We start from the raw sequence: 27,658 nt of genomic DNA on the forward strand, positions 1-27,658 counted from the left end.
AGATGCCGTTACTAAAATATTAATTAATAATAGTGGCTGTAATAGCCACTGTCTTTAAGACACGTTAATCTCCGCTTCAAAGACTATTTATCCCAAGATGCTCTTTGCTTGGGTTCCGCCACCCATTGCATTCTCGGGGCTTGTAGTTCGGAAGTGAGCGACTGCTTCATCAGCGCGCAGGCGCAGTGGCGCGGATGCCCGGAAGACCCAGCACAGGCTGCTAGGATGAGCGGGTGGCGGTGGCTGCTGCTGCGGCGGCGGCGCTGACAGGACACGAGCTCTATGCCTTTCCGGCTGCTCTTCCCGCTCGGCCTCCTGTGCACGCTCCTGCGCCTGCACCATGGTGCGCCAGGCCCCGACGGCACCGCGCCCGACCCCGCCCACTACAGGTGAAGGGGGTCAGGCTCCCCACCCTTCCGTAGTTGGGGAATGGGAATCGCAGACCTGGTCCCTTCCCTTTCCCTCTATCCCTGGACCCCCACCCTGACCTGCTCGGACCCTACCACTGGGCTCCTGGCAGAAATCAGGTAGTGATTCCCATTTTCTGCCCCATTTCTTGACCTTTCCCCTGCCTGGTTCCGTTTTCTGGCCCTCTGCCTTATTTCTCGTACCCTGCACCAGGGAGCGAGTCAAGGCCATGTTCTACCACGCCTACGACAGCTACCTGGAGAATGCCTTTCCCTACGACGAGCTGCGACCTCTCACCTGTGACGGGCACGACACCTGGGGCAGGTAGTGCGAGCGGAGGAGCAAGGGGGCGGCTGGGGTCTGGCAGTCCGGTCCTAGGCGGGCGGGTCTGCTGGGGGCTGGTGGCTTCATGATGTCTTCACCGGTTCCGGAAAAGCTCCTAGCCAGGGCGAGGCCGCATTCCCCCCCAGTTCAGGCCAGCACTACCAGGATCCACCCAGCCTCCAAGTAATTTGGATCCCGCAGTTGAAAAAGCTCTGGGTTAGCCTGGTGGACTGTACCTCTGGGCTCCAGCCACAACAGTTACCGTCAACGTACCAGCTTCTTGAGATCTTAACTCAAAATGTCACCTCAGCATCAACTCCCATAACTACCCACCCCTACAGGTCACCCTCCCAAATCACTCGTTTTATTTTCTTCCATAACATTTCTCACTCTCTGATACTATCTTTTCCACTTACCTGCTAGTTTGTCTTTCTCACTTCCACTAGAATAAAAATCTATGAGATGGAATTCTCTGTCCGGTGCTGAGTGAGTGAAGAATCATTGCGGTTAGCTGAAGCTGACATTGATTAAACACTGTGCTGAACATTTTACTTGTGTCATCTCATTTAATTCTCTTAACATCCCTAGGAGTTGTGTTGTTATCTCCATTTTACAAATGAGTATGCTAAGGACTGGAGAAGTTAAGTACACTCAACAAAATTTCTGCTGGTTTTCATTTTTTTAATTGATAAAACGTAATACAAGCAAATGGCAAATTCAAGCAGTACAAAATCATACACAATAAAGTAAATATCTCCCATACCCTACAACTCCAACCACTGTTAACTCTTGTGTATCCTTCTAGAAATATTTTTGGTTTATGCCATCATATAGGTATATATATGTGTATCTTTTTAAATTAACTTTTTAAAGGCATAACTTACATATAATAAAATACACCCATTTTAAGTGTATGATAATCACTATCACAGTCAAGATATAGTACATTTCTGTCACCCTAAAAAGTTCCCTCATCCCCCTTAATAGTTAATCCGTCTACTACCACTGGCCCAAACAACTGCTAATCTGCTTTCTGTCTATATTTCTTTTTGGAAAAGCAGATAAAAACATACTACACTGCCTATTCTGTTCCTTGTCTTTTTCATTTAACAATATAATTTGAACTCTTGATAACAATCTTTTTGACAACTTCATAGTTTTGCATTGTTTGAGTGTACTACAATTTAGTTACTCTTCAACTGGTATATATTTGGGTTATTTCTAGCTTTTTGCTGTTCTAAACAATACCACCAAGAACATTCTCAAGCATATAGCTCTGTGCACGGCTAGATGAATTCCTAGATGTGGAAAAGCCTGTGCTCTTAGCTACAATCTTACACTGCCTCCCTATGGCAGAGATGAATGCCAGAGAATATAGGTGATGTGTTTAAGTGCAGTTGAGCTACATCAGCCCACTCTCCCATGTGCATTAAATGGGTCAGAGATTCCTGGTGATTTCTGCTATAGCTTCTTTGTTGTGACTGCAGCTGGGATGGGCAGAGGCATCACTGTGCCTCACTTATTAGTTTTTGGGGTATCTGATCTGGGGCAGCCTTAATATCTGGTGTTTGATTTTCTTACTAAGCAGCTGGAATTTCTGTCCTTTTACAGTTTTTCTTTGACTCTAATTGATGCTCTGGACACCTTGCTGGTAAGTGTCTCGACTGTTCCTTTTCTCCTCCACCATTGCATAACCAACATCCTTCCTCTTTTGGCAGCTTGACAGTGGTTAAAAAATGAATTCTTCACCTAGGCCCTTTATTTTCATCTCATGATTCTGAACCATTAGATTCTGGTTGCCCGGCTAGATAGAGGAAAACGAATTCCAAACTTATTCGGGTTCATTTATTCAGCAAATGTTTATGGAGGACCTGTTAGGAACACAGAACTGTGATAAGCCTGTATAACTCTGTGGGGGATAAGAGACTTTGATACCCTCCTTGTTTTCAGAGGCTTACATTCTAATGGACATGTTCAGTGTTAAAAATAATAGCAGTAACTAGTTAATGTGTTGTGTGTAGGGCTTGTGCTAAGCACGTTTCATGTATTATCTTGTTTAATCCTTCCAACAACCCTATGAGGTAAGTACCTTTACTCCTTCTTACAGCTGAGAAATCTGATACTTCGAAAGGTGAAATGACTTGATGTAGGGACACAGCTATGAAATGGCGGAGCTAGGACTTGAACTCAATTCTGAGTGACTCCAAGCCTTAACCATCATCCTTAAAAAGGCCCCAAGAGAGGATATAACAACTTGCCACCTATTTTACTATTTCTAGTTCTCTGTCACCCCTTCTCATTTTTATATATTGCTAGTATTTACGTGATTGTGATCACTATGTAGATATAATATAGCTTTTTTTGTTTTGTTTTGCTTAATGTAAATTCATATATACTTGTCTATTTATCAGATGTTTATTGAGGGCCAACTGTGTACCAAGCACAGCGAGCACAGTGCTAACCTCTGTAGTTATAATGGTGGGTTTAAACAGACGCAGCCCCTGCTTTCCTGGAGTTTATGATTTTAGTGAGGGAGGGAGAGAAAGAATCAAAGAATAACCCTAAAGAATGTATGATTATGAATCGAGGTGAGTGTTCTGTAGGAAAGGAACATAGTTCTATGAGTGGTTATAACAAAGGAACCTGGCCTAGACTGAGGAGGTCAGGGAGGACTTCCCTAAGGTAGTGAAATGACACTTAAGTTGGGATCTGAAGGAGAAGGGAATGGAAGTGGGGGAGGAAAGAGTGTTCTAGGCAGAAAGAACAGCCTGTGCAAAGGCCTTGAGGCGGGAGAGAGCATAGCAAGTGCAGTGAATTAAAGGAAGGCCAGTATGTCTGGGTTGTAGAGAAGGAAAAGGAAGAAGCAAAGTGGAGCTGAAGGAATAGATGGGGACTAGATGATGCAAGCCCTTGTTCGCTATGTTAAGGACTTTCATCTTTAATTTGAAGGCAATGGAAAGCCACTGACGTTTTTTAAGTAGAGGCAAGGAAATGATGAGATTTCTTGGAAAAGATTCATGTAATCATTCAACAAATATTTATTGAATAATTGCTTAGTGGGCTGTGCTCGGCACTCTGAGGGAATGCGGGAATGAATGAGGGTCCTGCCCAGGCAGAAATTCTCTTATTGTAGAAAGAAATAGATGCCCTGAGAGTTGTGTGGATGGAGTTACTGGAGTCTTTTAAAGGAGGAAGAGGTTAATTTCAGCTGGAAGAATCAGAGGCTTCTTAGACAAGGTGGCATTTAGACAATTGAAGATAGGTTGGATTTGGAAATGGGAAGACATAGGAGGGAATGATTTCTGGCAGAGGAAACAGCATGTCTGAAGGCAGGAAATTGGGGAATAGTGGGTACAGTTTTACTGAAGTGGATGAGAATAGGTTAGATGAACAGTGAGAGACATGGTCAGAAAGGTAGGTTGGCTCCAAAATCATACAAGGCCTTAAGTACTGAGATAGTCAGGATTTTTTTGGTTGCGAGTGACAGAGACCCAGTTCAAACTGATTTAGACAAGAAGGAAATGGTACTGAGTCCAATATCTAAAAAGTGCAGGTGAAGACTGGCCTCAGACCCGGCTGGATGCAGACATACAAACAATGTCATCGGGAATCTCTCCATCCCTTATCTCTGCCTTCTTTGCTGGCTGTGTTCTCAGGCTCTCCTCAAGTTGGCAGGGTAGCCAACAGTAGCTCCAGACTTACATCCCACTCATTTAGTAACCTGTTTGTGGAAAGAATCAGCCCTTTTCCTTTAATTCCAGGGACTGAGTCTCATTGATCTGGTTTGGGTCACACACCTATCCCCGAACCCATCACTTGGCCAAAGGATACAGTACACTGGCTGGTCCAGGCCAAGTGCCCATTCTTGCAGCTGAGGGGATGAGGTCAGCCTCTCCCAAAATATAGGAGTGACTTGGAAGAAGGGTGATTCCTCGAGGGAAAATTGGGGCACTGTTATCAGAATAGAAGATATCAGAATTGCATTTGGTAGATGGTTTAAACAAAGGTTTCATTTTCTCAAGTGAAAGAAAGTCTGGATGTAATTTCTAGCATTGGGTCAGCTGCTCAATTGTGCCATCAGAGACCCAGGCTCTTTGTATCTATCTATTCTACCATCATTAGTGTATTGGCTTTCATTCTCATGCTTAGTACCTCATGGTCTAAGATGGCTGCCATAGCTCCAGAAATCAAGTGTGCTTTCAAAGCAGAAAGACAGAGGAAGAGTAAAAGCCATGCCGTCTGTGTCTGTCCCTTTTTATTAGGAAAACAGAAAAGTGCCCCAAGTAGACTTCTTAAGGCTCGGAATTAGCTGGGTAACACAATTACCTCTAGCAGCAAAGGCGGCTGGGAAAACAAGTATCTGGATTTACAGCCTCTATGGTGGGAGGCTACAAGGGTAAAGAAGATTGGAAATCAGTGTTGGGCCAACCAGCCTGCAATGTTTTCCACAAGGATCAATGTGACAAGAGAAGGTTAAAAAGGACAGATATCCACTGCAAATGTCAGACTAATATTTCCTTTTGTGGTCTATAGTCTTTATATTGTTTCCATTTAAATGGGCACATAATGACTCTTGAACTGGTACCTAAGAATTTACTCAACCAGTCTCTTGATATTGGGTCTCTGGCTGATTTCTAGCTCTCAGTGTTTTTTTCTCCTGTTGTCATTCCTAGGATGGAAACTGCAGGTCTTAAGTTGATTAAGTGAGGGCCATGCCAGCATAGGATTCCAGACTCTGAATCCAGCATCTTTACCGCCTTCAAGCCTGAGAGAGCTTCACTGTCATGTCTGTCTTACCTTGCAGATTTTGGGGAATGTTTCAGAATTCCAAAGAGTGGTTGAGGTGCTCCAGGACAACGTGGACTTTGATATTGATGTGAATGCCTCCGTGTTTGAAACCAACATCCGAGGTGAGGGCTGCCTTCTAGGGCCTTTCGAAGAAAAGAGAGTGTGGAATTTTTGCCTCTGTGTCAACCAGGAGGTGGTAAATAGGATCTAAAGGGCTAACCCTGCCAGGACACTTGGTCAAAACCAGTGACTGAGAGTTCTTCCTCCCTGGAGGGGTGTGGGGGAGCTCCCAGGATCCTTCATCAGTTTCAGACATGAAAGTGAGCAGGGGACAGAGAAAAGACTGGAAAGGAATATGCCAGAATTACCCACATACTTAACATATGTTTAGTGCTAGGCATACAGGCATGAGCAAGAAAAATGTAATCCCTACCTTCTTGGAGTTTATTGTCTAGGAAGCGCTGTCGGATAGAACTTTCTGCGATGATGGAAATGTTTCATATCTATGTTGTCCAATACAGTAGCCAATAGTTACATGTGGCTATTGAACATTTGAAATGTGTCTCCTGCAACTGAAGAACTGAGTTTGAATTCAGTTGAAATAGTGACATGTAGTTAATGATTACTGTATTACACAGTACAAGTCTAGGGTATTAGTTTCCAAACCTGGCTGCCCATCAGAACCACTTGGGACCTTTTAAAAAGTTCAGATGTCTAGGCTCCACTCTAAACCTGATGCATTGGGATCTCTGAATTGGGTCCTAGAATCAATATTTTTAGCAGGTTTCCAATGGTTTGTGAAGCTAGCACAGCCCTTATGTGCAGCTAACCTCTAGACCAGTGGTTTAGCAGCTGTCACAACTGGATGGCAGAGTTATATTTTTCTCCCCTTATTTTGCTCATCTTTATTTTGCAAGTTTTTTGTAATGAAAGTTGTATTGCAGATATATGATAAATAAAAATTTTAAAAAGATTAGGGAGCAGAGGGACAGCATAGTATAAAATCCTGGTTTAGGAATCAGACCTGAGTTTGAGACCATGCTCATTGCTGTGTCACACAAGTTCTGAGCCTGATTGGTCATCTGTAAATTAAGGTTGTCCTTATAACTTTGTTTCTGATATGAATATAATTATACCAGCTTTCTTTTGGTTGGCATTTGCCCAATATATCTTTTTCTACCCTTTTACTTTCAATATTTTTGTATTTTTATGATTAGATATATGTTTTGTAAATTATGTATTATATTTCATTTGTTTGTTCATTCTGATAATCTTTTCTTCTAACTGAAGCATTTAATCCATTTACATTTACTGTAATTACTGATATATTTGCCTTCATTTCTATTGTATCATTTCGTGCTATTTGTCCCGTTTTCTCTTTTCTTCTTTTTCTTTCTCCTTTTTCATGCCTTCTTTAGATTGATTTTTTTTCCTCATCTCATTTTCCTTTTACTAATTCAGAAAGTATGCACAGTATCCAGCTTTTTAAATAGCTTTCCTAGAAGGTTTAATAAACATAACTTATCAAAGTCTAAAATTAATGAAAATCTTTATTCTCCTCATGAATAATACAAAACCTGGCTCTGAGGACATCCTAACCTATATGCTATAGTTATGTATTTAGTTCTTTGTTTTAAGGCCTCCATACATTATTGTTCTGTACAGTTGAAGTTTGAGGTTGACTCATATGTTTACCACTTTTTTGGCCATCTTTTCTTGTGTCTCAGACCTTACATCTGTGATCCCTTCCCTTCTATTTGAAGAACTTTTGGAATAAGCTTTAGTGCAGGTGTGTTCTGGGCAAACTTTCTCAGCTTTTGTTTATATGACAATGTCTTCATCTCACTGCCTTTATTTGTTGTTTGGGGAGTATTTTTGCTGGGCATATGGTTCTAGGTTGATAGTTGTTTTCTCTTAGCACATTGATGAAATTTTTCCATTGTTTCTGATTTCATTGTCATTGTTAAGAAGTAATCTGTCAATCTAATGGTTATTTCTTTGTAGATAATTGGTTTTATTATGCTGGCTGACCCCTCCTTTTAAAACTTTTTATTATAGAAATTTTCAAAAATACATAAAAGTAGAGAAAATAGTATAATGAACTAGATGTACCCATCACCCAGCTTTAACAATCATTATTACATGGACTCTGACTGCTTTTGAGATCTTTTTTTTCTTTGGTGTTCTGCAGTTTTACCAGGATTTGTATAAAAGTGGATTTCTTTTTATTATCTTGCTTAGGATTCCTGGATCTAAGATTTGGTGTCATTCATTTGTTTTAGAAAGTTTGTGACTATTTTCTCTTCAAATATTGCCTCTCCCCCATTTTCTCCCACTTCTCTTTTTAGTACTCCAACCAGATATATGTTGTACCTTCTTACTGTATCCGCCAAGTCCCTTCTGTATTTTTACTTTTTTTCCTTCTATATATATATATATATTTTTTTTTTTTTGGTGAGGAAGCTTCACTCTGAGCTAACATCTGTTGCCAATCTTCCTCATTTTTTTTTTTTGCTTGAGGAAGATTAATCCTGAGCTAACATCTGTGCCAGTCTTTCTCTGTTTTGTATGTGGGTCGCCGCCCGAACATGGCTTGACTAGTGGTGTAGGTCCGCGCCCAGGATCTGAACCCGTGAACCCTAGCCACCGAAGTGGAGCACACTGAACTTAACCACTATGCCACAGGACTGGCCTCTTCCTTCTAATATTTTTAAAAAATCATTTTCTCTTTCTGTTGCATTTTGGATATTTTTTTTGGATCTGTCTTCAAGTCCCCTAATTCTCTCTTCAGATTTATCTTATCTGCTATTAAACCTACCCATGTAAATAGGGTCATTTTTGTAATTTCTTACTACTTACTCATATATTCTGACCTTTCTTTTATCTGCTTTTACTCACAGTGCTTGGTTTCTTTGTGTATTTTGGGATTTATTTATTTTTTACTGTACACTCACTCCCTAGACTTTACCCCTGGGATTTGGAGGCCTGGGCTGAAGCTGGGCTCTTCCAGATATCGTTCACCTCTGCTGTCTGGCTGGAGGCAGTCTCTACCAAAAACCAATTTATGCTAAAGGTTTGAGGCTTTCTAGACTACCCAGTTAGTGTGAAGTCAGCCTGTAAAAACTTAGTGAGTACCAGCTTGTAGTTACTAATTCTCAGGGGAGATTTTTTTCTTCCCTTTACTTGGCATCAAGATTTGAACCATGCACTCTTCCTTATTGTACGCTAGGGGAGGTGTGCAGGGTTTATTTTTAATTCATCCTTACACAGAGTATATAATTCTTTCAGATCCCAATTTTGTGTAGTGATCTTTTATCAGACTCCCCGCTTTGGGTAGGTCCTGCCTTTGTCTCCTATTCCCCCTCTGTCAGGAGGAGAGGAAAACTGAAGCTCAAGGTCACCAATTGTTTTCAGTGAGAGGGCCATTCAGGGTATCTATTTAGCCATATTTCCAGATACAGAGCCTTTGTGTTTTTTTTATAAGTCCTAAACATTACATAATAAATTGAAATAGATAAATTAATAAAATGAAGGTAATAACTACTCTGCCTGCCCTGCACCCCCAGGTCTTGTGGGGATTAGGAGACAGAGTGACCAAGTGGAATGAACATGGGCTTTGGAGTCTGACAGACCTAGCCCTACCCCCTACTAGACAGATGACCCAGGGCAAGTCACTTTACCTCTCTGAACCTCAGTATCTTCATCTGAAGAGGGGACTGTAGTTACCTAGTGCTTGGTATACAGTAAGGACTAAAAAAAAATGATAGCCATTGTTTTTGTGACCCGCCAAGAGAAAAAACTTTGTAAATTCAACACTGTACTGATGTGTGGGATTAAGGGACCCTTCTTTTGCTAGATGGCTCTAGCCCCTTCCCAATGAGCCGCCTAACAGAGTGTTTAGGTTTAATTTGCACAAGGGACAGATTGGTCCTTGGGACTCTGACACTTGCTTTTTGTACTGTCTGTAGTGGTAGGAGGACTTCTGTCTGCTCACCTGCTATCAAAGAAGGCTGGGGTGGAGGTGGAGGCTGGATGGCCCTGCTCTGGACCTCTCCTGAGGATGGCTGAAGAGGCAGCCCGAAAACTCCTCCCAGGTAAGACCCACACTGAGATGGGGGAGAGATGAATTCCAGCAGGTCCTGCTTCTCTTGCTGGAGACGAGAGTGGCAATGCTGAATTATTTCCTGGTGTTTCTCACCCAAACACTTGGTATTTCTACCTCCAGGTACTCACCATAGAAATCAGGAGAGTCCTGGGCATTTGGGGGGCTTGCTGGGGCCCTGGCCCAGGATGGATGAGCTGACCTCATTACTGTTTGCAGCGGAGGGCTGAAGGCCAGCCTGGTGGTAGAAGGCCCTTGCCCTTATTTGAGTGAGCCCTTTCTCCCACTCCCGGGCCCACTCACTGCTGGAATAAAAGGGTTCCAGAGAATAGCCTTGGTCTGAGCATGAGGAGCCCCAGGTCTAGGCTCAGCTCTGCCAGCCAATATCTTGACCAAGCCACTCTTCCTCTCTTTGGTTCAGTTTTCCATCTATCAAATGGGAATCATAATTCCTGCCTCCCTGCCACATTGGGTTTTTGGGAGGCATAAAATGAGGTCAGAAAGGAGAAAGTGCTCAGAGAACCTCAAACACCATTGAAATGAGAGAGACTTGTTTTGTAGCTAAGCTGTGTCCAGGGTTATAGGCCAAGCCTCAGTGTGTTTGTCTGGTGGGGCAGTAGCTGGGCTCGGAAGCATCAGCTGGACACTGTGTTCTCTTCAGGGTGTGGTGGAGGCTCTGAGGGCTGTCAACACCCAAACACGTCACACCATGCTTTCCACCAGCTTCTCAGCCATCTCACTTATCCCTTTCACGCAGTACTTGCCTCTCATCCTTGGGGAAGAGCTGAGGAGAGTGAGCGAGCTGGATTCAGGTCTCATGGCTCATGGCCTGAGTGTCTCCTTGCAGACATCATGTCCTGTGTGACTCATCCATAGAGGAAACTCTGCCTGGTTGCTCCCTTCTTTTCTTCTGTCATTTAAAAAATTTTGTATTGAAGAAATACACATATTGAAGCCAGCACCAGTGTATCTACCACTGAGGTCAAGTAGTAGGATTTTGTCACTCTTTTTAACACTGCCTGACTTTTCTGAAATGTTCCTTTGAGCCCTTCTTGGTTGTGACTTGCATTCTCCTTGCTTTCCACTTGTGCCTGCCAGATAGCAAGTTTCCCATCTACAGCAAAGTTGCTGGACCTTGTGGCTCTTGGAAGTTTTGACAACTTTTTTCACAGTTTGGTGACGCACAGGCTGCTCGGGGTTGTTTGACCTTTTGGCCTGGAGAGGAAATCTCTTGACTCTGACTGGTTGTCTAGTTCCTTGTCTTGAATCAGAAGGCACTGGGGTGGGGTGGGCAGAGCCTTGGGCTTGTGGGGAGGGGGAGTGGGAGTGGGTGTGTGGCAGGCATTCCCATCCCAGCTCTGCCTGGCTCTCTGTGTGTGACCTTTGAGTCACTTTTTCAGAAGCATGACTTTTCCTACCTCAAAAGTGAAGGTGGGACCACATCAGTGGTTTAGTGGTTTGTGTCCTTTTTTTAAAAAAATAATTTAACCCCTAAATTCTTTATTTAAAGCAGGAATCTCAAACTGGCTCCTCTGGGGCTGTTTAGGGTCTGCAGATGTGTGTCATTTGGTCAAAATGGTATTTAAAAAAGTATATGAGGGGAATTGGATGAAGGTGCTCAAAAGGTACAAAATTCTGTTTATAAGATAAATAAGTACTGAGGATGTAATGTACAGTGTGATAACTATAGTTAACACTGCTGTATGATATATTTGAACGTTGCTAAGAGAGTAGATCCCAAAAGTTCTTGTCACAAGGAAAAAAACTTTTTTGTTTTTTTTTTTTTTTGGTGAGGAAGATTAGCCCTGAGCTAACATCTGTGTCCATCTTCCTTTACATATATATGTGGGACGCCTGCCACAGCATGGCTCAATAAGCAGTGCATAGGTCTGCACCTGGGATCTGAACCTGCGAATCCCAGGCCGCCGAAGTGGAGCACGCAAACTTAAGCGCTACACCACCAGGCCAGCCCCAAAAACTTTTTTCTTTTTGTATCTATGTGAGATGATGGATATTAATTAAACTTACTGTGGTAATCATTTCACGATATACGTAAGTCAAGTAATTATGCTATACACTTTAAAATTATACAGTACTGTATGTCAATTGTATCTCAATAAAACTGAAAGAAAAAATTAAAAAATGTATGAATGGCTTCTAATGGAGCATGCTCTTCAGTGTGCTGCAAGCCCCGCCACTCCCCATGGCTTAAACCCCGCCTGCTTCACGCTAAGTTACCTGCCTGGCCTCTGAAGGCATGGTGTAAAATAAATAAAAGTAGAGCTGCTCTAGCTGAAGTGAGCACGTGTGGAGTGTGACAACCTAGAGCACAGCCCACTGCTTTCCTCCTCATCACAGGCAAGAGGCCGAGGCTCATGTGGAGCAGTGTCTGACAGCATCTGGGTTAGTTGGCCACCGAGGGCCCTCCAGTTGTGACATTTTTCCTTCTCTGGCTCAGTCTCTAGCAGATTACCCAGGGGATAAAGAGGGAAGTGCTGGCAAGGCCTGAGGCTTTGGGCCTGTATTGAACCATCCCTACCTCCCATCCCTACCTCCCCGCTCCTGCCTGGGGTCATAATTTTGCGATTGTTCAGCCTTTCAGACGCCTACTGGCATGCCATATGGAACGGTGAACCTGCTTCATGGCGTGAACCCAGGAGAGACCCCTGTCACCTGTACAGCAGGGATTGGGACCTTCATTGTGGAATTTGCCACCCTGAGCAGCCTCACTGGTGACCCCGTGTTTGAAGACGTGGCCAGAGTGGCCCTGATGCGCCTCTGGGAGAGCCGGTCAGATATTGGGCTGGTACGTTGGCTGCTGCCCTTCCTGTCTGAGTCGAGTTGGCCACCTTGGGCCCCTGCTTGCAAGGCTTGGGGCTCTGAGCAACTAGTTACAGTCCAGGCAAAGGAAACTGAGGGTGACCTCAGGAGTGGTCCAGGACTTAGGCTTATGACACCGAAAGTAGACCAAGCCGCCAATTCATGTTTTGGCACAGAGGGAAAGAGAGCATGAGAGCACATCTGCTGGCAGGGGAAAGGAGCTATGTTAAGCTTTGATTCCTTGAGCTTCTCTGATTTCTAGGGAGTGTATCATATGCTACATGCCCCTGACTCACTTAGTGACCTTAGATCATCAGCTCGACTGACTCTCATTTTTACTATTTTTTTTGTAAAACTGCGTTTCTTAGAACACCAGTTCTGGGAGATGTTGCGTGGCTGTTCCATGAAAAAATGATTCCTGGTCAATTAAGTTTGGGAATACTACATATAGTATCCTTTTTTTTGGACAGTCATAATGAACATGAACAGGTTAAACGTTATGAAATTCTATGATAAATAAATCTATTTAACTTTGCTTAACTCAACATTTCCTAAACTTGTATGACCCCAGAGCTTCCCTTTCCTCTCCACTACCTATTAATCCATAGAAATTTAACACACTTTGGGCCAGATGATCTCTAAGATCGGTTTCAGCTCCTAAACTGGGTGATCCAATGAAACTAACAGTAACTGAGCCAAAGCTGTCCAGGAAATAGCACTAGAATTAGTCAGACCTGAGTTTGAGCCCTGGCCTGACTACATCGAAACTGTGTGACTCTGGGTAAGTCACCCAACTCGCTGATCCTCAGTTACTTCAGCAGTAATGTTGATGTATTAATACGTCCTTTGCTGAGTAATTATGGCTTATAAAGATTGTGTTGTCTGAAAGTGATTCAGGTGGAGGCACGTATTATGCAATGTCTGGTTTTAAGTCAGCTTGAGAAGTGAAAATCGTGTAAGGAATCCTTGAAAATCCCTTAAGAAGGTGCCACTCTGGAGACCTATAACCTTAGTAACTCTCCAGCACTGGAGCCGTAGTGGACTCTGTGGGTGCCCTGCCTATATCTTACCATTCCCATGCACACTGGCCTGTCTTCTGACCACCAACCCCCGTGTCTCCTTGCCTACGGGCATTTTCTGGTGCGTGGATCCTGCTCTGCTTGCCCTTGACTGGAAGTACCAAGACTTAATGCTCCCCTGGAGCAGTTCTCAATCAGTGACTGATACTGAGGGGAGTTTGTAGATAATCATCCCAGTTCCCTGTCCCTTGGATGGGACAATGCCAAGGCTCATGCTCTCCACTGACTTCCAGAGCTGCCTGATTGAGCGGGATTGAGCTCCGGTTCCTACAGTGGTAACTTGCCTGATGGCACACCCTTTATGGGCTGCCTCCCTTCCTCCTCTTCACTTTTCTCTCCTCTGTGGGTGTTTCCAGGGCTTGCCTTCCAAATCATCTACTTGCAGTCTTCCTTACTGAGGGTCTGCTCCTGGGGGAACCCAAACTAACACAGAACAGTTAGCTCTTTCTTTGATTGAGTACCAGATGAAGTTACCAGCTTCCATCAGAGTCTACGTTATAGGGACAATGTATCTCTTCATTTAAATCTTTTAAAATCTGTATTTAAATGATTTTATAAGTCATGTGGTTCACAAGTCAAAAGATACACAAAAGTACCCAGTGATGTTTGTGAAGTTTCCTCTGAGCCCTGTCCCCCAGCTACCCAGTTCCTCTCCTTACAAGCAGCCATTCTATCAGTTTCTTGGGTGTCCTTCCTGAGTTGATTTATAGAAATGCATAAAGTGTGTCTTGTGTCTTTAGACATTGGAATCACATGCAGAGTGCTGAGAAGTCTGAGACAGATTGTGGGAATAGCAAGTTCTCATCTCCCAGGTCACACTCACTCTAGACAGGGCATAAACTCTCCAAATCATTGTTCTTTTTCATTTTTTGCCCAATGTGTATAATTAAGTCCTCATAAATGTGCAAGAAATGCATCTCCACTGTACCGATATGCAGGAGAGCTAGCCATGATCCAGCCTTGCCCCCCAACCTGTACCCTGATAGCCTGCATATCTCCCAAGAAGTACTGGGGTGCCTGGGTGCCTTGCATCTCACGAGGCAGTCAGGGGTTTGGGGAGATCCTTGTTTGGTCTTGGGCCCTTGCTTGGAACCACGTGTCTTTCTCCCAGGTCGGCAACCACATTGATGTGCTCACTGGCAAGTGGGTGGCCCAGGACGCAGGCATTGGTGCTGGCGTGGACTCCTACTTTGAGTACCTGGTGAAAGGAGCCATCCTGCTTCAGGATAAGAAGCTCATGGCCATGTTCCTAGGTAAAAAGGGCAGGGTAAGGGGGCTTTCCTCATGATTTTTCCTGTTGACATGTGGTCATTTATAAACTTCCACTTGCTCCCAAGTGCTGGCAGAACCAGTTCTGCATACCCGAGTCTGCACTCAAAGCCACCATGGACTTACACTGCCCACTTGATGCCCACTACACCTCTTCATGCCTTCTTGCAAGAGTCAACTGAACCATGCTGCATTCTTTGTACATGGCCCTGGATTTCTTATCTCCTGGCCATTGCACATGGTGTTTCCTTTGCCTAGAATAACTTGTTTCTTGTCTTTATGTGTCCAAATTCGATTCACCCTTCAAGGCCCAGCTTAAGTGTAACCTTGCCCAGGAAGTAGCTTAATCCTTCCTCAGAATTTAGGGCCAGCAGCATCTTTCTTGCAGTCAGCTGTCATCCACAGTTACAGCTCTACCCATTGAGTGCAGCATCCATGCCTTCTTCAGCTTTGTATTTCCCACAGTGCTTTGCATGAGGTAGGTGGTAGATTAATGCCTGTTGAATAACAACATTGTACTCTCCAGGACCTTAGACACTAGTAAAAATGACATTGAGGAATTGTTGAGTACCTAATAATAACTATTATATGTACCATTGATTTATTCAGCAGATATTTATTGAGTTCCATTGATATGCCAAGTGCTGCGCCAAGCACTGAACATGGACTATTTCATTTAATCCTTACAACACTATTTGAGATTGTCTTATTTGCATGTATATTTGGTACTTCGTTCATTCAGCTAATATTTATTGTGCATATTTATTATGCACTATCTGCAATGAACAAAACAAAGTCCTGGCCCTCATGGATTTACAGTTGGGAGTGGCGGATATAAGTTTGAGTTCCCACTAGAATGTAAGCTCCCTGAGGGCCGGACTTTGTCTTGTTTGCCACCCCCTGGCTTCCTGGCACCGAATAGGTGCTCATTTAATATTGTTGAGTGAATAAATGACTGAACAATCCCATGAGGTATATAATATTACTCTCCCCGCTTTACAGATACTAAGACTGAGGCTTAAGAGGGAAAAACTTGCCTGAGGTCACAGCTAACAAGTGGTAAAGCTGGAGCTGGAATTTGAGCCTAGAAGTTTGACTCCAGAACCCATGATCCCTCCTCTATGCCTTGTTGCAGCCTAGTCTGCTTTGAGGCTAGGCCATTATTTGATCTTTCAAAAGTTTAAGTCCGTGTTTCTGTCACCAAGGCCTGCCTTTTGTCTCCCTAATCAATGACATGTCCATTATCCCATCTTCACTGCAGAATATAACAAAGCCATTCGGAATTACACCCGCTTCGATGACTGGTACCTGTGGGTGCAGATGTACAAAGGGACTGTGTCCATGCCGGTATTCCAGTCCTTGGAGGCCTACTGGCCTGGTCTTCAGGTAGGAACAATTAGAGAGGGTGGTCATTTTTCTATGGAACTGTCAAAGCCAGCTCATTCTGATGTATAAGTCAAATAAGGCACTTTTGGGCCGGCCCCGTGGCTTAGTGGTTAAGTGCGCGTGCTCCGCTGCTAGCGGCCCGTGTTTGGATCCCGGGCGCAAACCGCATCTCCGGCCACGCTGAGGCCGCGTCCCACATACAGCAACTAGAAGGATGTGCAGCTATGACATACAACTATCTACTGGGGCTTTGGGGGGAAAAATAAATAAATAAAATTATTTAAAAAAAAAAAATAAGGTACTTTTGTTACTAGAGTACTTTTTTTGGAGGCGTGGGTTGGAGATGGAAGAAAGAGTCAATTAGACAGATTTAAGATTCTGCCAAACTGAATTTTCCAAAGGGAGCTTTAAGGTGTCAGGAACTGAGCTTCTAGTTTGCTACAGAGTGTTGTACCACTTAAAATAAAGTAGACAGCATCTTTCCAGGCTGGGCAGTAACAGCCATTGGCAACAACCGTTTCTCCACTGGACATTTCTGTCAGATCTCCTCGTTCTTGACAGTGGGCCTGAGAAAGGGCATGAAAGCAGCTGGGGCTGCTCTGCCTGCCATTATTATGTTTTTCCATTACATGGTCTGGTAGAGTTGCAGCTAGAAGGGATCCTAGAATCCATCTTATCTATCCCGTAGGGGTACCAAAATATTTTTATAAACTTGTTTTTTTTTTTAATTTTATGAAAAGTTAATAACATGTAGATGGTGGTAAATTTAAAAAGCACAAAAAAGAATACAATGAAAATTAAGTCGCAGGATGGCCCCGTGGCTTAGCGGTTAAGTGCGTGCACTCTGCTGCTGGCGGCCCAGGTTTGGATCCCCGGTGTGCACCAACGCACCGCTTCTCCGGCCATGCTGAGGCCGCGTCCCACATACAGCAACTAGAAGGATGTGCAACTATGACATACAACTATCTACTGGGGCTTTGGGGAGAAAAAAAAAAAGGAGGAGCATTGGCAATAGATGTTAGCTCAGAGCCGGTCTTCCTCAGCAAAAAAAGAGGACGATTAGCACGGATGTTAGCTCAGGGCTGATCTTCCTCAAAAAAAAAAAAAAAATTAAGTCGCAAGCCCCTACCTTCAGACTGTCTCCCTAGTCCAGCCCCTATTATCAGTTTTCTGTGTATCTTTCCAAAAACCCAGGTAGATAAATATATGTATATTTATATCCCCTTTTTTTCTTTACATAGATGGGAACATATTATACATATTCTTTTTCACTGACTATATCTTGGAGATCATTCTTTATTGATACACATAGATCAGTTTTACTTTTTTTTAAACAGCTGTATATATTCCACTGAATAGATATATCTCTATTTATTTAACTGCTTCCCTGTTAGGGTTTTTAGCCAACCCTCTGATTTTACAGATGGGGAAACAGGGTCAGAGAGAACTTGTTGATAATATTAAATATTGGTCAACTCTTCTGAGATCTTCAAATTTTATTACTTGAGTGTCCCCTAAAAGAATTTTGAAAAACTATGGAGCCCCTTGCATGTCTTTAATCTTATGAGTTTAAACAGTTGCATACCAATCTTTTTCCTCCTCAAACTCATATTTCCATTCTACTCCCCCCACAGAATTTTATCCTAATTATTATATTTTATGCTGAGAAAAATTTATTGATATCATATCATATGTCTCTGTAACAAAATTTGTATATACATAGAATTTAAAAATGTTTTTAAATTTCCTGTGACCATAGGCTCTGAGTATTCAATTTGTTTTCTTCTGGATTTAGTTATTATTAATATGTAAATGATTAAAACCACATTAAGAGCTTACAATTTTTGATAAACAATTATAAAACCTAAAAGCAATTTTATTGGAAATGCATTTCTTAATGAGATTTTGGGGGCTTTTTAAATTTTTAAGTAGTTTATGTATTTGTGTGTGAATAATACATATAAATATTGCTAAAATGGGGCATGGTTAAGCATCAATTTTATTCCTGCTTTTCATTTTTTAGATGTAAGTGCTGAGGAGCCTTATGCACGTAAATAAGTAGAGAGAGATAGAAGGAATTTGATTATTGCAATATGATCCAGTTCTTTGAAATCATTCAGTTAATAGGTTGAACCATGTAAAATTGCCAGCACTCAACTATTTTTTGACTACAAAAGTGGCAGTATTATATGGTTCAACTTGTATATGGTAAAAAAAATTCACGTAAAGATCTGTCATCAAAAATTATTTTTAATGATCTCTCTGCTGACAATTTGACCTGTTCCTCTTTCAATTTTTTGAAAGCAGAGAACTGGAAACCATCTGATATGCAAAAGTATTTGTTTATTTATTTATTTAGTTTTGTGTGAGGAAGATCAGCCCTGAGGTAACATCCATGCTAATCCTCTTCTTTTTGCTGAGGAAGACCTGCTCTGAGCTAACATCTATTGCCAATCCTCCTCCTTTTTTTTTTCCCCCAAAGCCCCAGTAGATAGTTGTATGTCATAGTTGCACATCCTTCTAGTTGCTGTATGTGGGACGCGGCCTCAGCATGGCTGGAGAAGCAGTGCGTTGGTGTGCGCCCGGGATCCGAACCCAGGCTGCCAGTAGCAGAGCACGCACACTTAACCGCTAAGCCACGGGGCCGGCCCTGCAAAAGTATTTGTTATCCAGTGGTTAGAGTGCCTCTTTTTTCTCAACACCTACACTAATGTTGTAAATTTCACCTAGTTTGGTGCGCAGGAAGTTTTTATACCCCAGAACAATGTTCCATAGTAAGGTTAGAGACTGTTGGTAGGTACACCTTGCTTTTGTAAAATGGCAGAAGGACAGTTGTGAAACATACAGTGAGAATGGATAGCCTGCCTTTGTGTTACAAGCATCTTTTCAGGCAGATCCATTTTAGGAAAGTTGAGGATCTGGAAGTCTATTTCCTTGAAACTATTTGTGACTACATTTTTCTTGGAAAACCTTCTTGTACAATCAAGTCATAGAACTGATCACACCCTTTGACTTTGCGTAATTCCATGTCTGACTTTCCCCAGGAAAGTAATTCAAGGAAGGAAGGTGCAAGCTGTATACAGATATTCCTAGCAGCAAAGTACATGACAAAGAAAAACTAGAAATGATCTAGATGCCCAATAATGGAGGAACAAATAAATGATTGTATTTTTTTTATTGTGGTAAAATACACATAACAAAAAGTTTACCATCTTCACCATTTTTAAGTATACAGTTCAATGGTATTAAATATGTTCACATTGTTGTGCACCATCCATCCCCATAACTCTTTTCGTCTTGTAAAACTGAAACTCTATACCTATTAAACAATAACTCTCCATTCTCCCCTTCCCCTAGCCCCTGGCAACCACCATTCTACTTTTTGTCTTTATGATTTTGACTACTCTAGATACTTCATATAGGTGGAATCATATAGTATTTGTCTTTTTGTGCCTGGCTTATTTCACTTAGCATAATGTCCTCGAGGTTCATACATGTTGTAACATGTGTCAGAATTTCCTTCCTTTTTAAGGCAGAATAGTATTCCTTTGTATGTATATACCACACTTGGCCACCTCAGTTTGTATAGGATTTGTGTGCTTCGTGTGTGGCACTTTTCCTGGTTTGAGAAGGGGTCCTGGGTTATTTCTCTGTGAAGTTATAATAAAACCAACAGCTAACATTTATTGAACATCTCTTCAGTGCCTGACAGTCTGTCTGGCACATAGAGGTGATAATTTAAATATTTATGAAAGAATGATTTATGTGCCAGGCACTTGACACAGAATCATCGCAACACACTGAGGTAAGTGTTGTTTCGTAGATGAAGAAAGGAGGCTTAGAGATGTTAAATTTGTTCATTCATTTACTCAACAAATATTTGAATGCCTGTTCTGTTCCAGGCCCTGCCCTCATGAAGTTTATAGAGGACGAGACACAAAGAAAAACTTAGACAAATACGTAAAAGAATAAGGTGCAATGTAGGAAACGAATAAGAGGCTAAAACAGAGATTATTAGATGGGGACCTGCCTTAGACAAGAAGGCCCCTCAGAAATGGTGATACTAAAGTGGTGATACTTGAAGAACTAGGGGTGGGGGACGATGTTCCAGGCAAAGGAAATATCATGTGTGAAGATCCTGAGGCAGGAAAGAGCTGGGTGTTTATCAGAAACAAAGAAAAGTAGTATGGCCACAGTCCAGGGAAGGGAAAGATCAGTTGATGGAAGGTCAGCAGTGACCAGATTGTGCAGGGCCTTGAGGGCCATGGTGGGTTGTCTTGACTTTATGTTGAGCCCATGGGAAGCCCCGAGGTCTGGCATATGTGGTAAGATGGTTACTCTGGCTGCCTTGGGGAAAGTAGACTGGAGAAGACAAGTGGTGGGACCAACGAGGAGGCCTTTGAGGTCATCTCAGTGTGAGATGCTGGTGACCAGACCAGGTGGTGGCTCTGGAGACAAAGAAAGAAAAAGCTTGATGTTTTGGAGATGGAATTGACAGGAATTGCTGATGGAATGGATGTGGCAGTAGGGGAAAGGGAGGAGTCAAGGATGATCACCAAGTTTCTGGCCAGAGTAACTCAGTGGATGGTGGTGCCATTTACTAAGAAGGAAGAGAGGCGAGAGTAGGGAGGCAACTTTGTGGGAAAGTGAGGGAACCAAGAATTTTGTTTGGGAAATGTCAAGTTTGTTCTATCTCTGAGACATCCAGTGGAGATGTCAAGAAGGTCAGCTGTTTCCCTGTGAACTTATACTAATATTAATAGCTACTTAGCAACAGCTAGTAAAATTACAAATGCGTATATCCTCTGATCCAGCAATCCTAATTCTGGAAATTTATCTTATGTATACACTCTGCATATGTTTGAGGTGACATATGTACAGGGTTATTTACTGCAGCATTGATATAGCAAATAGCAAAAGATTGGAACCAAGCCAACTAGCTATTAGTAGGGAACTTATTAAATTATTATCCAAGCAATGGAATATTATACAACTCTATAAATAGGAGGAGGGAGCTCTTTATGTATTTACATGGAACAATCAAGATGTATTGTTAAATGAGTAAAGAAAACTGCAGAACTGTGTGTTTAATAAGCTGTATTTAATGTGGGGAAAATAATATACACTCATACATATTTGCTTATGTTTACAAACTACTACAAAATGGTTGTCTGCTGGAGTATAGGACAGGGGTGAGACAGTACAGTCAGCCTTTTTCCTATTCTTAGAATTTTGAACCAGATGGCTAACTTACCTATCTAAAAACTGCTAGTAGCCAGCATTGACTGAGCACATGCTGGTCCAGGGACTTTGTATACAACCTCTGTCCCTCTTATAGATGAGGCTCAGAGAAGTTAAGTATCGAGGCCACACAGTGAGCAAATGGCCGACTCAGGGTTTGACTGCAGGCCTTTTTAGTTCCAAAGCCTTTGCTTTCTCTTTTCTCTGAGGTTGTATGTGGATTTTTTTGCCTGGTGGCTGCCTGCCTGACAACCATTTCTCTCCTACAGAGCCTCATTGGGGACATTGACAATGCCATGAGGACCTTCCTCAACTACTACACCGTATGGAAGCAGTTTGGGGGGCTCCCAGAATTCTACAACATTCCTCAGGGATACACAGTGGAGAAGCGAGAGGGCTACCCACTTCGGCCGGGTAAGCAGCATCTCTGGCCATCAGGCTGTGGTTCTCCAAACCCCAAACCCTCATGTCTCTACGAGGCTCCATGCCTCACAAGTACTCACAAGTAGTTTTTCCATCTGATTCTTCCAGTGGCTCTGGGTGGTTTTCCTACTAGGAATTATTTATCCCCGTATTTTCAGATAAGGAAACTGAGGCCCAGTGGGTTGAAATAGCTTGCCCAAGGCTGTTAGGTGTAGGAGCTAGGACTGGAACCCAGGTCTCCTAACTAAATCTTATGCTCTTTCAAACTTGGGCAAGTGAGTGAGATGGAAAAAGCCAGGTTGACTCCTTTTGAGTTCCTGCCATTAGGATTTCAAAAGTGTAGGCAAACTTCATAAGTCAATGGGTCAGATAAATTATGCTTCTATAGTATGGAATATTAGAACTTTGGAATGGACTTTAGGAATGAATCGTCTGGTCCTGTCCACCTCCCCATTTGCAGCTCAGAAATCAAGACGCATTGAAGGAAAGGACTATACACTAGATAAATGTCAAGTTCCTTTCCAGCTCTGATCCTCTGATTCACTGCAGGAAAGTTAAACATTGTGATGAAGGGAAGAGAAAGGGGGACAGAGGAAGGAAGCTTAGTCAGCACACACAGTCACCACCCCGCCCCCCACAATAGGTTACTTTACCGTTGTCTTAGACTCTTCCCACCTTCTCACCTGAATGCCTTTTAGCTGTGTTTCAGGCCTTCCAGTGGCTTCTGCCTGTTCCGCCCTCCTCTACCCTGTTTCCTGCCTCCTGTAACCCAAGTGATTGTGTAGGAGTTATGGAGGAGGAACAGAGGAGGGAGTAAAACAGCAACTGGAAAGAGCAAATTAGTCACTTTTGACTCCTTAGAGGCTGCTGTTTTGGGTATTTCTCATGCATTTATTCTCATGGCATTTGTTTTTTTAAGAGAATACTCTCAGAAGGTAGCATATCCAGTGTTATCAATAGATACAATGAAGATCAGAGTTTGAGACTAAATGTAAGAGTTAGGCTTCTGCAAACTCAGGGTTAGAGGGAACCTGAGAGGTCTTCTAATTGAAACCCCCCATAATAGCCCTGTCAAGTGGTAATCTAGTCTTTGCTCAGTTACCATCAGTGACAGGGAGCTCACTACTTACAGAGGCAACCTGTTCCTTTGGCAGGATAGGCTGGCGGGAAGGCATCAGTGGAAAGGAAGTCACCACAGCCAGGAATCCAGGAATGCCTTAGTCCAGTCACCCTTCCTACCCCCAAACAATAGCAAACGGGAGATAAGGTACTCCTCTATAATTAGATTGGCCACTGCCTTATGCCCTGGTACATGTGTCTGACCAGCAGTATTGAAGCACAGAGCCTAGCCTCAAGACCTCTGGGGGCCTTTACCTCCTCCTAAGTCCAAATCTAAACCTTGGGCTGTCACCCTCTTCCAGAGAGTTGGCCGGATATACAGGAAATTTAAGTAATTACTACCACATGTAGGCCCATGTGTGAGGAAGAGAAAACAAGATGGCTAACCCTGGGTGCACTGATCCAGCAAGCGGAAAGAGAGGCTTCCCATGAGAGTACTAACTTCTCTGTCTTTGAACACACACAGTGTGTTCACCTACCAGTAAATGTGCCCCAATCTGTGTCTTAGAATATGAGCAGTTGGATTAGTAGTTGTCTAGAGGCCCATGGGGTAAAGAGAGGGAGAACTAGGAGAGAATTGGGAGATAGGCAGAGATCTTCTCTCCAAAAATAAGAAATAGAGTTTGCAGTAATAAATCAAAAGAGACAAAAGTGCTGATCAAGGCCCAGGAGGAAACAGGGAAGGACGAGATCAGGTGAAGAGGTTGGATCAGGAGGAGAGGGGAGAGGAGTTCTTTCCTCTCTGAGAAAAGACAGATGAAGAAGTAGAAAGTCTATTGAGCTGTAGCTTTCACCCACTGGAGACACCCTAGAAGTCAAATCTTTCTTTTCCATAACAGCTCTTCAGATATTTGAAAGCAATAAACACATTTTCCTGGGTTTTCTTTTCTCCAAAATAAATATTCTTATCTGAACCATCTCCTGTTGGCTAATATTCTTAAGGTGGGGCCCATGTCTGAACATCGAATTCCAGCTGTGGTGTAGAATAGGGCAAGACTGTTGCCTTGTTCTGGGCACAGTGAACTGATGGCTACATCTTTATTAGATTGAAGATTGACTCTTAAATATGTTAACCTTCATCTTTTTGTCTATCCCATGTCAGAAAGGGCCTTATAATGACCGGCTCAAATCTTCTTTTAAGCTTTAGGATTAGATTAGGCTGTGAGTGACAGAAAAAAAATAGTAGCTTAATTAAGATAAACGTTTATTTTGCTCTCATGTTCTGGCCTTATCTGGCTCTCTGTGGTGTCTGGGACCTTAGTCTCACACCTGGTTGCTGGGATAGTTGTTAGTCTAGGCAGTCATGTGCTTGGCTAAAGTCAGGGATTCTCTTGCTAAGGAAGAAGAGGGAACAGATATTGGGAGGTAGGCAGCAGCCTCTGCCACCTCCCCTATCCCAGAGCCTGGCCACCTGTCTCTCCCTTGGGATGGGTGTCCACGGTCAGTTTTAATACTGGTCTCCACTAAGCTCCAGGCTTTGGGTATACTGGCTCTGAAAACTCAGCATTGAGTAAGTTGTCCAATGTTCCTCCTAGTTGGGGCCCTGTGGACAAGGTATGGAAGGGAGGAGTCTCTCACTGCCCTGAGCAGGCTCTGAGCCCTCCCTGCTCAGCCACTGGGTGAGGAGGGTCTGCTTTGGACTTTGCAGAACTCATTGAGAGCGCAATGTACCTCTACCGTGCCACGGGGGATCCCACCCTCTTAGAGCTCGGAAGAGATGCTGTGGAATCCATCGAAAAAATCAGCAAGGTCGAGTGCGGATTTGCAACAGTAAGTGTTTCCATGGGCCCAAGAATTGGGAAATGTCTCCCCCTGCTGCTGAAGAGCCTTTGGAATATTAGCACTGGAAGGGATCTTTAAGATATATGTAATACCTTTAATTTATAGATGGTGAGACTGAAGAACAGAAAAGCTAACAGCTTTGCTAAAGGTCACATAGCTAGTAGGGGTGGAGCTAGGATAGTTCCAGGGGTCTTGACTCCATGGACTTGGCATTCTCCCTTTAGCTGTCTGAGGAGACTACTTTGCAAGGGTGACTTTTGTGAAAAGTTTTGTGAAAAGACCTATAAAATGGATTCAGGCAGGGAAATATAGAGTCCCATAGCCTTATATTCAAACCTAGGGATCCTTAATGAAGCAGCCCTACTAGTCTCACGGGTCTTTATTGAATGTCTTTCAGGGGCTAGGCACTGTGCTAGGCTGAGGGTTATAGCAATGAAGAAAGACCAAACCCCCGAGCTGACATTTTAGTAGGAAAAATAACAATGGCTGGAGAGGAGTGAGCAAGGAGGAAAGTGGGAGGAGATAAGTCCCAGAGGAGGCAGAGGCTAGGTCACATAGGGTTTTGTATAAGCCATGGGGAAGAGTTGGGATTTTGTTCTGCTTGGAATGAGAAGCCTTGGTAGGATTTCCAGCCGAGCAATGACATGATCTGATTTGTATTTTAGAAAGATCACCCTGGCTGCTCTGTGGAGAATGGATTGAAAGGGTCAAGGGTGAGAGCCATGTCACATCCTTAGAGGACCCAAGCAGGCAAGCTATAAATAATCAATCATTACAGACATGTGAGAACCAGATGTGTAAGAAAATAGTCTGGAAGAAGAGTCACCAAAAAGCCTGCAGGGGATTTTTTAGGGTATGGGATTAAAAATAAACAAACAGAAAACCTTCTTTTTCAAAATTTTGTAATGTGACTATATTCTACAGTAGAACATAGATACATATAAAAGGGCTATATGTGTAGGGGAAAAATAAAGCGATGATATGTTTTGGTGTCTAACATGTTGTATTTTGTGAGAAGTGGAAATGGATACGCCCATTGAGGCTTTCTTAGGAATGCTTGACTTATTTCCATGAAAATGAAGCCCTTTGGAGGTCTTCCAAGGTGAATGATGGGAATAGGCGTCTGATTCCTTGGCCTTTGACAAACAGGGCAAGAGAACAGTAATTCCTGGTACATCAAGTCCATATTTTAGTCATATTTCTTGTGTAAAATATATGTCCACTGAGAATTAGTTTTGTGTAAGAAAATGTATTGCTAATTCTGAGACGCTAAAATAAATGTTTGCAGCCAGTAAACTTACTCATCCATGACTGTAAATTCAGTATGAATTTTTCTTCATAAAGACTCCTAGTTAGTTATTTACAATAGCAAACCGTTGGTAACCACCTTAATGCCTGTCAAGGGAGGATTAGCTGAGTAAATGATGCTACACTTTTACAAAGTCATTAAAGAGGATGATTAGATCTATGTTTATAGTCACAAAAAGGAGGAATAAAGGGGAAAGGAGATTGTTATGTCATGTAGGGAGATCAGGGAAGACGTTTCTGATGGGTCAGCATTTGAACAGAGACCCAAGAGAAGTGAAGCGCAAGCTATGGGGATGTCTGAAGGAAGAGTGCTCCAGGCGGAAAGGACACCAAATGCAAAGAACCTGGGGTGGGAGTGTGCTTGCTTGCTCACAGAACGGAAAGGCCATGTGGTTAGACCTGCAGGAGCAAGGGAAAGAGTTATAGATGAGGTCAGGGAGAGAGCAGGGGCCAGATCATAAAGGACCTTTTAGGCCATGATAAGGACTTTGGTTTTTAGTTTATGTGAAATGACATATCAACACAGGGTTTTCAGTGGAGGAGGGACAGGTAGAACTTATGATGTAAATACACTTTAGGGTATGGAAGCAGGAAGCCCAGTGGGAAGTTGTGATAATCCAGGTGAGAGATGGTGGTGGCTTGGAAAAGGGCAAAGCTCTGAAAAGTTAAGTAATTTGCCCGAAGGCCCTCAGCTGCTTAGTGGCAGAGCAGGAATTCCTAACAGGTCCCCTGACACTTTCGGCTGCACTGTGATGCTGTTCTGACGCTCTTCCCTCTCCCACGCAGATCAAAGACCTGAGAGACCATAAGCTTGACAACCGCATGGAGTCTTTCTTCCTGGCCGAGACTGTGAAATACCTCTACCTTCTGTTTGACCCGACCAACTTCATTCACAACAATGGCTCTACATTCGATGCAGTGATAACCCCCTATGGGGAGTGCATCCTGGGAGCTGGGGGTTACATCTTCAACACAGAAGCGCACCCCATTGACCCCGCTGCCCTGCACTGTTGCCGGAGGCTCAAGGAAGAGCAGTGGGAAGTGGAAGACTTGATGAGGGAATTCTACTCGCTCAAACGGAATAGGTCAAGATTTCAGAAAAAAACTTTGAGCTCTGGGCCATGGGAACCCCCAACAGGGTCAGGAACATTCTCCTCACCTGAAAACCATGACCAGGCAGGGGAGAAGAAGCCTGCCAAGCAGAAAATCCCACTTCTCAGCTGCCCTAGTCAGCCCTTTACCTCTAAGTTGGCATTACTGGGACAGGTTTTCCTAGATTCCTCATAGCCACTGGATGATTTTGTTTGTTTGTTTTTGAAACTAAGCTATGACAATAAATCTGCTTTTGACTATCATGTTTTTCTATTTTACATACTGGGTTGTTTCAGGAAAGTTCATTCAAAGAAAGCATTCATGGCTAAAAGCAATTGTGAATCTAGTTTATTTTTCTCATACAGTTGGAGAAACAGCTAAACCCAAAGTCAGCTGGCTCCAGAGACCCCCGGGGTTCATAGTTGAATATCTCTTCCTTTCAAGGTTCCCCTTTTCTGGTATCCTTGGGGAGGGTGTGGTTATAAATGTATTTCTTTGTTAGCTCTTGCCCCAGGCT

The 27,658-nt window shown here is 43.1% G+C and overlaps 1 protein-coding gene across 1 annotated transcript; it reads left to right on the forward strand.

Moving 5' to 3' along the window:
• The first annotated feature begins 206 nt into the window (after positions 1-206).
• EDEM2 (ER degradation enhancing alpha-mannosidase like protein 2) lies at positions 207-27,404 on the forward strand. The gene is made up of 11 exons (XM_004430487.3): positions 207-389; positions 622-732; positions 2,344-2,383; positions 5,537-5,642; positions 9,489-9,614; positions 12,217-12,428; positions 14,633-14,774; positions 16,052-16,176; positions 21,687-21,831; positions 24,608-24,729; positions 26,836-27,404. The coding sequence occupies exons 1-11, from the start codon at positions 283-285 to the stop codon at positions 27,334-27,336; spliced, it is 1,737 nt and encodes a 578-aa protein (XP_004430544.1). The 5' UTR covers positions 207-282; the 3' UTR covers positions 27,337-27,404.
• Positions 27,405-27,658: the final 254 nt, after the last annotated feature.

The sequence above is a fragment of the Ceratotherium simum genome, chromosome 21 (assembly GCF_057802395.1).
Source record: "Ceratotherium simum simum isolate JZ-2026a chromosome 21, ASM5780239v1, whole genome shotgun sequence".
NCBI lineage: Eukaryota > Metazoa > Chordata > Mammalia > Perissodactyla > Rhinocerotidae > Ceratotherium > Ceratotherium simum.